The sequence below is a fragment of the Xiphophorus hellerii genome, chromosome 6 (assembly GCF_003331165.1).
Source record: "Xiphophorus hellerii strain 12219 chromosome 6, Xiphophorus_hellerii-4.1, whole genome shotgun sequence".
Lineage (NCBI taxonomy): Eukaryota > Metazoa > Chordata > Actinopteri > Cyprinodontiformes > Poeciliidae > Xiphophorus > Xiphophorus hellerii.
The window spans coordinates 17,291,317-17,306,197 of record NC_045677.1 but is presented as its reverse complement, the minus strand read 5'-3'; the positions used below and the strand labels follow the sequence as shown (position 1 = coordinate 17,306,197).

Below are 14,881 nucleotides of genomic sequence, written 5' to 3'. Positions count from 1 at the left end.
TACTCATTGAAACACTTCCTTTTTTTTTGCAAGGGGAGCCAAAGTCATGTGGGAGAAAAAAGAAATGCTCTCTCTCTCTCTAAAAAAAAAAAAATCAGGCATAAATGCCAAGAGCTGCAGCGTGCTACGGAGAATCAAAGAACAGGGGTCTCTTTCGTCAGTGCTTCTGTACTTTGATGTTTTGCAGGTAGAGCTGTAGATGTGCAGATAAGAGCTTCTGTAGCCTGAATGCACTATAATAAAACAGGAACACGCTGCATTCTGAGAGAGAGATTTTTGTTCTCTCTGTTCGAAAAAGCAGAAATGAATTCAGCAGGTTCAGGCAGGGCTCCTGGGGTGGAGGGGTGAGTGGTAGAGCGTATGCATCTAAAGAGCTGTGCCCTGATTTCGAGCACTTTATGTGATAGAAACAGAATTAGTATGATTTTAAAAAACTGATGCACAGCGAATCACCTTGGATACTTTTTGTACTGTTTCAGCACTATTTTTTTTGCCATATTGTTCCATATTTTCCTCAAATGTAATCTGCAAAGAACAAAGACAGTAAAATGAATAAACAGATATACACATAAACACAATTTGTTTGCCATTTCAGTAAACTGCATTCATACAAAACCGCAGAGGACAAAACGAGAGGAAACCTAGCATATAGCAATTATTCTCACATTGGTTATAAGAGAGAGTGATCAGCATTTAATGTCCAGTTTCCAGTAGAAGATTTTTGCAAAGCTTTGACTACTAATTTTAGCCAATGATGATCTCTCATTTGGAGCTATGATTGAGGAAATAAAAACAACATTAACTGCATTTGTTTCTAGTCTTCAAGCCGTGAACCAAATACAAAGTCATTACAGATTTCTATCTTTAGCATCTCATATTAGCAATTATAACAGCATGTATTCCAAAAACAGCTAACTGCGAACAAAATCCAGAGAGTCTGCATCTCCACAAATCATGCATAATACAAGGGCTGACCTATATTAGGAAAACATTCTATGTGTGAGAATATTGACACATGTTTGAATGACAATATGGTTTATGATAAATAAAAAAATTATAAAGTATGGACATCTTTGTGCTTTGGGTCCATTGCGAACATAAACGCCACATAAAGAATAGTCTAACCAGTAACAGTTTTAAAACTGAAATGCCTTTTCTCCATCTCAGCATCATGGTCATAATGATAAAGCTGCTTCTCAAAAGCTTTGTTATAATTTCTTAAAGACTTAAACACTTTGTTTACTTCTTCACCTTCTAAACCTTTTTATGCTGCATTAAGCAACAAGTCCCGTCACTGACTGTGATAGAGGCATAGAAGTTCTGAATGCATGCTAAATAAATACGTAGCTTACGCTTATTGCAGTCCAATTAATTCTGTGTGAATATCCATAAGTACAGTAATATTGTAATGATAACTTTACAATATATTTTCAGCCATAATCTGTACCTTAACTCTGAGATCTCTCAAAGGCTTTTCAAATGGAACATGTTATATAAACGACAGAGCTTGAAGGATCAAAAGAATAAAACAGAGAGACTTTGCTGTACTCTGTTCAACTTTCCTACTATCTCCTGAAAATGTTGCTTACTCTTGCTGTCTCATACCTTGAATGTTCCACAGACATGTTATATTTTGTGGGAAATAATATTTTTTAAACAGGTTCTTAAATTTCTGCGCTTCCTTTGACTTTGTTTTTAAACACCTCACTAATATTAAGAGTAGCTAACCTTGAGTCTTCTTCCTTTAATAACAGCATTAACCGAAATGGACCGGTTGTTACCAGAACATGATAGCTCTTTGGAATGCTACGTTTTACAGATCAGAAAAGAAAAGGGGAAAAAAAAGAACACATAGGTTTGAGTTCCAGAGCTGTTTGTTGCTTTGGGTCGATCAAAATAAAAATTTGCCACCAGCTCAATTCTGCACTTTCTTTTACAGCCTATGTTTTTAATGATAATTTGCACAAGTTATTCATTTTATTTAATAAAATGTAACCTGGAAGCAATCAAAATATAGCCAGCTGATTTATCAGCTTTAATACATTTTATTTATGTCCTACCTCTAATATTGATGGATTTACAACTACAATAGTGCTGGTCTTCTAACTGTTCAGTGGCATATTTTTTTTTACAGTCCCATCACCTTTCCTGTAGCTTTAAATTAAATCTCAGACGGATTGAAAGAAAATGTGCTTCCTGTGTCTGTACATGTATTGCTTCCTCCTGCACAAATTGATTCATCACTCACTACAGAACAATCCCACCATGAGAATTAGTATAGATGTAGTCAGCGTACGTACTACGACCATGAGTCACTGCAGAGCTGAGATTGGGTCTAATAATAAATACTATATTACACTAATCACAGAGGACAGCTTATAATTGTTATGTTGGTGTATTTTTCTATACTCCTCTAATGCTTGCGGGTGACTAAAACCTCTTTTTTGTGTAAATGAACCGTGTTGCAGTGGATTAGAACACTGAGATGTATGTGAAATAAATTATTCAAGCCGGCGTTATATAACCATCATCTCAGGCCTTCATCACCCACATTTCCTTGACACCCCCCTTGTTCCCCCTCCCTCCCTCGTCTGCTGTTTTTAGATCCGAAGCGGCGAAAGTGCGGCTAATTTAGCCAATGAGCTGGCTAGGCACACGCAGGGCCCCGTGTTTGCAGGGGACGTCAGCTCCTCCGTGCGGCTGATGGAGCAGCTCGTGGACATCCTGGACGCGCAGCTGCAGGAGCTCCGGCCCAACGAGAAGGACTCCGCCGGACGCAGCTTCAACAAGGTCTGGCCTGTTGTAACCTCTCATTACACTTTGTTCCCTCCTTTGCCCCTCACTCAGAGTCAGCATAACCCAAGACATTCATTAGCAGGATGCTTACAGATAACACACAGACAACCGTGCACTCTCTCTCTCTCACCCCCGCACACACACAGCATACGTATCACACTCAAGTCTTAGGTGAATGACGCTAAGGGGCCAGGCCTCTGCCCTGAGGGGAAACTTCATTCCTTTACAGCTCCTGGGTAATTAAGGGCTTTTGGAAAAACAAGCTCACCTGGCAGTTCCACCTTATCCGAGCTAATGGCTACGAGCCCCCCGCCTCTCCACCCCCGACAGAGAATAACTCTTCATTGCTGACAAGTGCAGGACTGCCTGTCCTTCAGAGCCTCGGTGGACGCCTTTTGAAAAGAGAGCGGGTCCGAGACATGGCTGCTTCTCTCAGGCGCCAGGAGGTACAGCGGAGAGATGAGTGACAGGTTGAAAAATTGCATTATTATTCAGACTCTGCAGACGGCTGTTGCTTGGTAAACAATGTGATGTTTTGCTGAAATGACAACTACAGTTTGTGTCCATATGTTCAGACAGCAACATAACTATCCCTGAGATTACAAACAGCTAGTCTGTTCATAAAGGGGAGTTTTTATGAAGGTTTCCTGCAGTGCTGCTTTGAAATGTCACAAAAAGGGCGCAGTGTAACTGAAAACTTCAGGGATTTAACCTCTCTGCAGTGATGTGAAGGTGTACTCAGTGACATTGATGCGCTTTGTTATTACAGCTGCAGATGTACACAAGAGTTTTCTGTCCTTACAGGCTGATATGACGTTACTCCTGAAGCAGGTTGTTTCCCTTTGGGAATTCAGTTCTGTTTAGCTTGTCTCAACTTTGTAAAAATTAGCTCCTCGTAAGCACCTTGTCCTGCTACATGTGCACTATATATAATGTACAATGCCTTTCGAAAAGCATACACGCACCTGTTATTTTGCACCATTTTATTCTGATACATGTCCTGTACAATGCAACTGAAAAAGAAATCAGAACAATTAGTTTTAAAAATATAAAAAAAAGATTTTGACTTGACAATAATCGTCTGATCTGCCTGGCAAACATTTAGCAAATCTGTCACATTATGAGGACAACTCTTGTCCACAAACCTCTACAGGGTAATTTAGATTTTCTCTCAGATTTAATTGTAAAACTAGAGTCCGGTCATCCCAAAAGTGTTATTATGGAAGAATCACTCATTTTGATGTAATTATATCTGTTTATAGTTCAATCTACCTTGACAAAAGTTTTATTGAAAGAAGTAACCAGACATTATGATGCCACCACGATCATGATGTGATTGTGGATCCGATGTTCTTTTGGTGGTGCCTTTTAGAAGTGGTGCACACAGTTCAAACTTGCTTCAACTCATTTTCCCACAAGATTTTGGGAGATTTCAGCCAGGCTTGTTTTGTTTTTCAAAAGTGATCTGTGTTGAAACCTTAAATTTTAGTCCAGAAAAATGGAAAAGTGGTTGTCCAACACCGAACATAACCAGTGCTTGATGGAAATTTCATGAGCTCCTTCAGTGCTGCTGTGAACCACTTGTTATTCTGGACGACCAGTTTCAGTCTCGTCTTTGGCTTCATTTTAGGAGAAAATTCTCTTATTTGCAATGCCACTTTTTGGTCTCCAGTTAATGACCTGTGTCTTCATTGTGTCATGGTAAATGTAGGTAAAACCCTGGAATGTCTGATTCCCTTCTCCTGACTGATACCTCTGAGCAAATGCATGATTATGCAAATGACCAAATTTCAGAATAATCCTCCTTGGATACCTGGACTATCATTTAGGTTAGTAAAACTCACTAATGATGTAAAGGGTCTCCTTGAGAAGACTAAATGCAGAAACTGAATGAAAAGGTGCATTAATGAAGTGTTAGTTTAAGGAAATGCATACTTATGCAGCCAGATTTTTGCAGCTTTAAGTTTTATATTTTATTCCATAATAATCTTTTCAGTTGGGTTGTGCAGGATGCCTCATTAACAGTTGCAGGTGTTGCACAATTTTGAGATCTACTACTTGCTCCGTCAACAAACCTCCCCTCAATCAGGAAATCATGCTTTTATGGATGAAAAAAAAAAAAAACCACATTTCTCAAAACAATGACTTACAAGTGCACATTTTACTTGTCCGCTGTGGTGTTTCCTTTTCTGGTTTTTGCTGTTTGTTTTTTTATCTTCTTGTGTTTTGCACCTCATGTCCGCTCCGACTACGGACACTGTATTTCATTTACGACATCTGATATCCTCAGAAAGCAGCCTGCAAATTTATCCCTGTGTAAATGTAAACACAAGTGAAGATAAGTCGCACCAGTTCTTGGAGTTGGCTTGTCAATTTGCATGCTCTGCAAACAAACAAAAGAGGAAAACAGTGTACATCTGAGCAGCTATGTGCATGGAGTTTGGAAATGTTTATTCGTAAATTTGTTTCCAGGAGGATGAAACCACTAAACCATTGTGTGCCCCTTTAGGTTCCATGCAGCCCCTTCCCTGCAAACTAACAACTCAAATCAAAGTCACAGTCTGCAGAAGTTTTGTGCATATCCTTAGGTGTTTTGGATGCTGTGGCCTGGATAAAAGCCCCTGTGTTGCAGTGGAAGGAGCAGCAGTGTTTGATTTTCTATGGTGTGACTTACTTCCAATGACACGGCCACTTACTTAACGCTAAGAGATTAACCGAGGGTTATAAAAATAACTAGCATTTAATTGTTTTCTCCATCGAATGGAATACAAAGGATTTTATCCTCAGATTGTTTATCCTCTCGGTGTATTTCAACGTGCTGCTAATGGGGAGCAACAGAATCTAGTCTCAGTACTTACTCCTTCTCGCTGTCTGTGTGTTTCTTATCTCTTCCCTTCACTCGTATGTGATCCATATTCATAGCAAGGATTTGCCCCTTAACTTCCCCTGGGAAGCTTTTAGATCTGTCTCATTATTTCAAGGTGATAGTTCACAGACCTGTGCCTTTCCTTCTTTTCATTAATACTGTAATTGATAGTAAGTTGCATGGTTTAACGCTTCCTTTTCTCTCACCACCTTCTCTCCCTCTCTCTCTTTACAATCTGTCTCTTATGCTTGATCCTCTTGTTGTGCGGAAAAGCTTCAAAAAAGAGAGAAGACATGCCGAGCATACATGAAGGTATAACTGCCAGGCTTTTTTTTCCCCCCCTCACATTGCTGTTTCTACCTCCGGCCCCTGACGTCTGACTCTCTTGCATGCGCCTTTATCTTTGGTTGTCTCTGTGCCAGGTGACCCAGCTTGTACGAAAATACAGCGACTCTGTCTGTCTCTGTTCTGCTGTCGGTCCCTTTGAGGATGTCCCTGTCAATATCATTCCGTTTGTGTCTCATTCTCCCTCCTTAATGTCCAATCACTTACACGTCTTCGCCTCATTTTTTTCCCTTTCCCTCCTCCCACTTTTCACCCTCTCCATCACTCTTATTGGCTTTTTGCACGTTCTGTGAATAATTGCCTTCCCACGGTTGTAATTGCATCTCCCCGTCAGGCAGAAGTGTGATCAAAGTGCCTTGGTGCTCAGTTGTCACTTGCTTACATGGTAAAATCTCTACTCTCCCTTGTCCCCACAGCAAGAAAAAAACTTTTCTCCAACTGTGATTGTGTTTTATCTGAGGGACTAATTTCCGAGCCCATTGCTTTGTTTGTATTTCGCACCGATTTTTACTTCTCCTCTGCTGCTTTGGAGTTTATTTTCTCAGGTGGGCTCTGCTGAACGATAAGGCCATGATATAAACTCAGGGGACAAGATTCCTTGCACGGACTAAAACAAATGATCATATTATGGTTTACTCAGTTGCTATGTTGATTTTTTTGCTTGACATCTCGTTTTACAGAGGGAAAAATGTCATGTATTTCCTTGCACTCATTTGGAAATGTTGTTTTAGCCACACTAGCAGCCCAACTAAAGGTGGTGTGGGTCCTCTGGTCATCCACTCAACATCTGCTAAATGAATTGACGAAAAATGCAGAGCACATATATTTATAGCACCCAGAGGCTGCATGATAATGGCTTTTTTTTTTTTTTGTGGCCCTATGTTTTGCATCCTGCACTTTTTAAAGCACATCTTTTGAAAGGCCGGAACCCACAAGGTGATATTTTGCAACATCGCAGTAATGAGAGAATTCATTCTTTCAGGCTTCAAAGTGGGCTTTAGTTGCCAAAGCATGGAGGGTTCAGCCAGACGGTGTTCATGCATCGACAGCGGCGAGGGAGGTTTAGATGTGACAACGATGTTAGCTTAGCAGCTTGTAGCATCAATTCCTGCATAACTGGAAAGTATTTTGGAGAGCAAATACTGCTGGTGCAGGCTTTTTATCTTGGAAAACATTTATTTGCACTCCTACCAGCTGGATGGACCAACTGTTCTACTAGTAGTGGTTTGCTCATCCGATATGTTGGTCTTATAAAGAACGACGACACAACCAGGAATTTTGCAAAGGTATTCACAGCCTATTGAATTAATATATTTTCAAAATTTTTTAAGGCACACCAACACACATTAATGCATTTTTTATATTAGCATATTTATTTTTCTGAACACCCTAAAATATCCAGTGCAATGAAAGGTTCAAATTATCATCGGAAAATCGAAATAGAGTGACACTGCTGCAGATTTACCAGGATATGTCCATCCACCTTACTGGGCAGCAGAGCATTAATCACAAAAGAGTCAAAGGCTTTATGGTTTGGTGGGAGAATTGCTTGACAGGACAGCTCTGGCCTTTGTGAAACAGTCACAAGAAAAGTTAAGATTGTCATAAGAAAATCCATTTGCTGATTACTGTAAGCAAATGTAGGAGTCATAACAAAGATTTGGAAGATTGTTCCCTAGTAAGATGAGACCACAATTAAAAAATTTGTCCAACATGCAAAATCCTGTTGTTGGTGTAACACTGGTAAAAGAACAGTTTGCGCTGAAACACCACTCCCTCCTTGAAACATGGTGGTGGCAGCATCATGCTGCAGGGATTCAAAGATGAAGGGAGCTAAAAACAGAGCAATACTGGAAGAAAATGTCACTTTCCAAGCAGCAACCCTAAACAAACCACAGCTACCATAAGATCTACATAAAAGAATAACTGAACTGTACTTTTTTTCAGATTTTTATTTTCAATACAACTCCTGTGTAACAACAGGAGTTTATAGTTAACTTAATAACAGGAGTTTATAGTTAACTTAATTAACTAATAATTAAGTTAATTGTAAATATTACCAGTTTCTCTTTGGAGTGTAATAGATTTTTATTACATCATTTTTACTGTTTTTTTAGTTACATATCTACAAATAAATCAAATCCAGACTTAAAAATAAATAAATTGATGGAGCTCCAAAGAAGAGTTTTAAGGCCGCTTGAATGTTGACCGTCCTGTTCAATAAGCTGTCACCATATGTCTCCCTAAAGGCTCCCCTGACTGAACCCCTGTGATTTGTAAACTGACCTCCAACCCAGGCGAGATTTAAAGAGCATTCAGTCAGAAGACAGGTTCTTTCTGCGCTAACATAAATTAGAGACAGACAGGTTTTTTCCTTCTCTTTTTTTTTTGTTTTCAACAACTTTTTTTTGTTATTTTGGCTTACCTCAGGGTGGGAGAAGACCATTTAGTGTCTGTATTGCTCTGTTACATGCACATCAAGCATACAAAGCGACAATCTTTCCGCTGCCTGCAAGGTCAGGGCCGTAAAGATTGATTTTTTTGCGCTCAAACTCCCAGATATAAAGGAGCACTAACAGCCTGGTGTCTGGAAACAGTCATCATTGTTGTGGTTACCAGGAGCTTTGTGGTTAAATGTTGCGGTTGATCAAATTTCGGCACGGACCCGGGTCCTGCTTTGTTTTTAGTCCAGGCATGTAGAGGATCCTGTCATTGGTCAATTAGTATTTTGGAAAATCACAGGCATGACTAATTGGTGCCAGTGAACAGGGTCCTGTTGCGGTTAATTACCATTATTGCGGTGGCTCTTGCTGTGGTTAATGACACCTATGGTTAAATTGTCACTCTGAATTATCACACTTAAAAAAGTAGTCCTAGATCGCTCTGCAACTGTTGTTTTTATTTCTGCTGGATTTCTCAAAGCTAGTTGTGTTGTTTCTTAATTTTTGCCCATCCTGAGTCATGAACTCAGCCATCCAGCGTCAAAGGAAACTCTTGTTTTATCGACATATGATACTTGTGTAGGGTTTGCTGGAATGTTTTGCTTACTTAGGGCTTATCAGAAAGCAGGAAATTAAAGGATTGAAACTGAAAACAAGCAAACCGTATACCCTTTTGCCCCCGTTTTGACTACTCCTCTGGATGAGGATTTTATAATAATGCCCCCTTTCCTCCAGGAAAACAGCATCAGCAGATTCAGGAATAGCAATTGTTCATTAGGAAAGCTGGAATTCTGAAACCCGAACATTAGAGGCAACTTTAATAATTGAAGCTTTTTGGTTTTTGAAAGTTTTTTTTTATAAACAGAATATTATACAATGCCTACTTTTTTTTTTTTTCATCATTATTATTTTAGTTGTCCTTGAGAACCCCTTGTGTTTTCTGTCGGAACAATCGTGATATTTCAGTTCCAGTTTTTTATCACTCTGACTGTTTCTCATTCATGTTCGCTTCAAGCATTTGCTTCCCAGTCCCTTGGTGCTTTGCTGTTAAACTGGAGTTGTGACAGGAAAGCGAGGGATGGCAAACTGACGGTTTTTTTTCTCCCGTCTCTATGGATGCAGGCGATTGTGGACACTGTTGACAACCTCCTGAGGCCGGAAGCACTGAAATCCTGGAAGGACATGAATTCCACGGAACAAACGCATGCCGCCACCATGCTCCTCGATACCCTGGAGGAGGGCGCATTCGTGCTGGCGGAAAACCTGATAGAGCCGGCTATCGTGAAAGTGCCCGCAGAGAATATTGGTGAGTCCATTAAAAACATAGATCTGATATCTAGCAAAGGAATTTTATATCTCTTTAACTTTTTACATTTTTATGCTGTAACAACACACTTCAAGGTCATTTATTTGGATTTATTGGTGGTAGATCAGCACAAAGTAGAATAATTAGAATGGAGTAAAATTTGAAGTCACCTTTTAATTTGACTGATCAATTCTAACATATAATAAAAATACACTGATCTGACTTTATCTACTGCAGCTCTAGTTCAGGTTTTTGGTGTCTTGCCGCTCAAATAGAGCGGCAAGATATTTTCGTTCTGTATTTAGCTCCATCCATCCTCCCATCCTAACTCTGATCAGCTTCAATGTCCTTGTTGAACAGCAGGATGCCCAAAGCATGATGCTGCCATTGCCATGTCTCGCAGTGAACATGTTTCAAAATGATGCGCAGTGTTAGTTTTCTACCAGAAAAAGCAGCCAAATATTTTGTATATTACACCTTTTACAACAAAAAGTTCAAGGGTTATGAATACTTTTGCAAAGGGGTTTTCACAGCATGTGTGGCTCAATTTGTGCTGCTGGTGGGGGGTTTTTTCAGCTGATTGAGCTGAAATTGATTTTTTGATTATTCTCTATTTAGTAATCGGCAGCTTTTCTCATTGGAAAACCGGTTTGATGTGAAATGTTCATATCACATCATATTTGACTTGACTAACAGGGGAAAAAAAGAGGTTCATTAGTGAAGCAGTCTCATTCATTTTGGTCTTTTTCGAACGTGCGAACTGTCATGTTTCTGCTTGTAGCTCTTTGTTGCTATGGTTATGGTTCCTCAGTCACCCCATCTTTTTTTTGTCTTATGTCTCATTGGTTTTTAATCTTTCTTTGTGAAGTCACCTCATTTGAACGCGTGCTGCAAGATGAACTGTCCCGACCTCTTTGGTGGGAAACAAAAGAAACCAATTGAATGGCACCACTCCATTCAGACGGTTTCTTTATCGGCTTACTCCGAGCCTTTCCCATTAAGGGGTAGTTAGCAGCGCTGATAACGACAAGTTCTGTCTTTACCAAAAGCACTGATTAATACATTTGTGTAGTATGCTCTATATTGACTATTTAATCACTGCGTTCTGGCTGCCCTCATGAGGCTGTTGAGCTGTCGCTTATCTGCAGCAATGAAGATAATATTTCAGTGTGGGAGCAAAGATACACCCACGAGGAGAAAGGAGAACTGTTTACTTGATCTCCTTGCAAAGGTAAAACAAAAAGCAGAAATTGATTGTTTTTTCTCCTAATAAGGTATTTTAGAAGGCCAAATTAGTTATCCGGGTAAAATCTAAGCACATGATGAGAAAAGGAAAAGGGAAGTGAGATGGAGCGGAAGAGTGACCCAAACCAGAGAACAGTTCTTCATCTTTGTCCGTCAGAAACGCCTATCTGCTGAAGTGTGGCTGTTGGTGATGGGAGGGGGGCAGATACATGTATCCTTCTGACCCTTTAGTAATTTCACACATCAAAGGGAACACCACCCTGCAGCTGGCATGCCGGAGAGCAAGAGAGAGAGGGTGGGGGACTGCAGGAATTTGGAGGATTTTCAGAGATTTGCTCATCCAGCCCCGAGTTATCTGAGCCCACGGGGGGAAGAAAAAGTAAAAGTAAAAGCACAATGATATGTTTGATCCTATGAATATTTGACATTCATGCTGCAGCAGGCTGTGCGCTGGCGTTTACTCATCCTCCACCGCAGCCCTTGTCGTTATTTTATTTTTTTTCCCTTTGCTCTTGCCTCTGAGGCTTTCACAATGCCAGGAAACAGCTCAGTGACATGGGTTTTTTAAGTAAATGACACCCTACGGGATTTTGCCAAAAAGGCTCGACTCTGTTACTGTTACAATGAACGCAGAGTCTTTTACAGATGCAACAATGGGGCTTGATGGTAGATCTCTATTGAACACAGCAAAGCTTTTAAAATGTCGTCTATCAGTTATGCATCTCCCTGGGTTTTTTTTTTGGTTTTTTTCCGCTAACCTCCTCCTTTGTACCTTGTTCCATTTTTTAGTGTTGGATGTTTATGTAATAAGCACTGACGGCCATGTGCAAGACTTCAGGTTTCCACAGACGAGCAAGGGTGGAGCGACGCTTCAGCTATCCTCCAACACGGTGAAAGTCAACAGCAAAAATGGTGAGAAAAATAATAAAAATCACAGAAAAAAAACATTCTTTTCAGTCGTGGAAATTAAAATTTACTGTTGTGCAGTTTTCAACCTTACCGAACACCTGCGGGATTGATTTGGAAGTGCTGTTTGTACCGAGTGACCAGCACAACCACAGTGGCTGAGGTGAAACAATTGCTGTGAGGAATCCCACAGCAGTGCAGTGACCATGCTGGTGACCAGCATGAGGAGAATGGGGCAGGATATTATGGTTGTACTCTACTTAGGGTTCTGTCTGATAATTAATTACAATTTGAAATTACCAATATGTCTTGTTTCTTCAAGACACAAACTTTAATCATCCAATAAATCCAGTAAACGACACCAAAGATTCCACTATTTGAAGGGAAACAACCTTTCTAAGATGCTAAGATTCTAAGAAGCATCGTTCCAACAAAGAAATAATCAGCCAAGCAAAAATTTCTTTACATTTTGTGCTAAGTGTAGCTTGACCTACTCAAAGCAAGTTTTCATCACTCATAAATGAACCTTCAATTCAAATCCTTTGTTTATCTCCAAAGCCATGAAAATCCATAAGTTAGAAAATATTTGAATAAGCACTAAGAAACTTAGATAAAAATCCTCAGACTTAAAAGTGGAAAGTAACATTTTATTCATTTGGTCAAGAAAACAGATAATTTAACAGAATATAACAGTTAGTGTGATGGATAGATGAATGGATTATATACATTCTTTGCAATAGAAACTAAAACTTAAAAATAATAAAACAATATAAAACACATCTAGATATAATAAACATCTGTTAAAATCTCCATGGTTTTCTTTTAGTGTTATCTCTAAAAGAAAACCACATCTCCAGATTGATGAGTTACTTTTTCAATTTTGGCTCAAAACTCTAAGGGTTTTTCTTATCTTGATATCCTGAAGAATAATTAAATCAAGACAGGGGCTGCGGGCATGCATGATGTGAAACAGCTGCCCCTGTGGTATGATGATAATGATTCATCCATGAAACGTCAGATGATGTTATTAGATTATTATTATTATTTTTTTAATCTGATTTTTATTCTTTAACTGAATGGAACACTAGCCTGTTGAATAGTTCAAGTTTCCATCTCATCTATTTACAGTATGGACCTAAATTATTAATAAATTAATATACTCTTTTGTTCTTTGCTTACTGTACAGGATTCAACATATTTAAATATGTAAAATAGTTCAAATAAATTCAACTTTTATAACAATATCTCTATATCATATGAAAAAGGGGATTTTTTTTACCTTCCTTACCATACGGCTTACTAAGCATGGAACCAAGAGAAACTTTGGACTTTGTCTTTTGTCTTTGCAAAAAAAATAAATAAATAAATATTATATATATATATATATATATATATATATATATATATATATATATTTATCACAACTGGTTTAAACTTTAAAGTTTAGATATAGACATGTTTACGTGGGTATATTTTCTTCTTCTAGCCATTTTCTAACCTGGGAACATCAGTAGACATCTGGCTTTCTTGTCTTTCCCATTTTGAAAGGTGGGAAAGACATAACTTTTGTCATAAAAGTCCTTTTATGACTTTTATGACAAATTAAATTTATGCCTTGGCAAATTAATCTTATGCCAAGATTAATTTAAGCAGCAAATGATAAAAAAAAATGCTGAAGTTGTGTTTGTTGTTGTCAAACATATGTCCTCAAATTAAAGGTTAGATTTTTGTAAAACTTTGGATGTTAAATTATGTTACTGGAATGAGACTATCAGTTTTTTTTATTTTTTTAAGACTTCTTACACATATTTACCAGCCATGCCTGTATATGCTTAGGGTTCTGTTCATCCAAACAATGAACCCTCCAGTACTTGTCATTTAAAATGATACCTAATTTCTGCACTTTTGCATCAACTAAATACGTTATCCGTGAATTTCTGCAAACTACTAGATTTTCTAATTGTCTCGTTGCAGGTGTGGCCAAGCTGGTGTTTGTGCTCTACAAGCACCTGGGCCAGTTCCTCAGTACAGAGAACGCCACACTGAGGGGGATGGGGGATCTGAACAAACACAACCTCTCCCTCACTGTCAACTCCCACATCCTGTCAGCTTCCATCACAAAGGAGTCCAGCCGTGTGTTTGTGGCCGACCCGGTGGTCTTCACTCTCGAGCACCTGGATGTAAGCCTCTTCCTGCGATTTGACCGGACCACCTAATAGCGCTAAACTCTGATGGATACTGAAGTTATACCATGGACTTTGACAAAAGACATTGAGGGGGTTATCATTGGGGCAAATTGTTGTGCATTAACTGCAAAACAATTTGCAGTTAATGCAAAGCTGCATTAACTGAATTTCATTGGTACAATTGCATTGGCTCTGGCAATGTTGATTAAGGAGAGGCTGCATGTATGAATAAATATGGAGGCTATGACAGCCTCTGTTGCCTGTTTTTGATAATTCAAAGGCATAAAACTCTAAAAGAAATCTTTAATCTCCAAGAAATGAGATCCTGTTACCAATAAGGTAATTTGCTTTGTTAGTGGCATTTATTTATTTGGGAATGTCAATAATTATTAGACTATTTGAAGGTGTTAGGTTGCCTGCAGGTATTGTTATTGGTTCCTATGCTTTTCATATTTAGTCACATTGTAACCATTAATGTATCAAATCTGAAAATTACACTAGCCCCCTCCCACACCTCTTTTCCCCTAAATAAAATCATGCTCAGTCTTTAGATATTTAGCTAATTTGTAAATAGAATCCACTTGTTGGATATATAATCATCTAGTATAGAAACATATATTTTTTAAAGGCCCAAGAGGTTTATAAAGGAGGCATCATGTTGTAGGGAATGTTTTTGTTTTTTTTCTTTGAGCAAATAAAGGGTAAATCTGAAAGAAAACCTCTCAGAGGCTGAAAGAGACTTGAGACTAAGGAGGAGGTTCCCCTTCCAGCAGCCAAGACATGCAGCCAA

At 38.9% G+C, this 14,881-nt stretch overlaps 1 protein-coding gene across 11 annotated transcripts in view; it reads left to right on the top strand.

Moving 5' to 3' along the window:
• adgrl2b.1 (adhesion G protein-coupled receptor L2b, tandem duplicate 1) overlaps positions 1–14,881 on the top strand; it is a 126,999-nt gene that overhangs the window by 84,911 nt on the left and 27,207 nt on the right. For 8 of the 11 annotated variants that reach the window (XM_032565392.1, XM_032565399.1, XM_032565389.1 and 5 more), the window contains 5 exons: positions 2,605–2,790; positions 5,936–5,974; positions 9,571–9,754; positions 11,789–11,911; positions 13,880–14,085. In XM_032565392.1, the coding sequence (XP_032421283.1) occupies positions 2,605–2,790; positions 5,936–5,974; positions 9,571–9,754; positions 11,789–11,911; positions 13,880–14,085 (738 nt within the window). The remainder of the gene's footprint in view (positions 1–2,604; positions 2,791–5,935; positions 5,975–9,570; positions 9,755–11,788; positions 11,912–13,879; positions 14,086–14,881) is intronic. The other 3 variants (XM_032565394.1, XM_032565400.1, XM_032565391.1) reach the window with 1 other exon arrangement.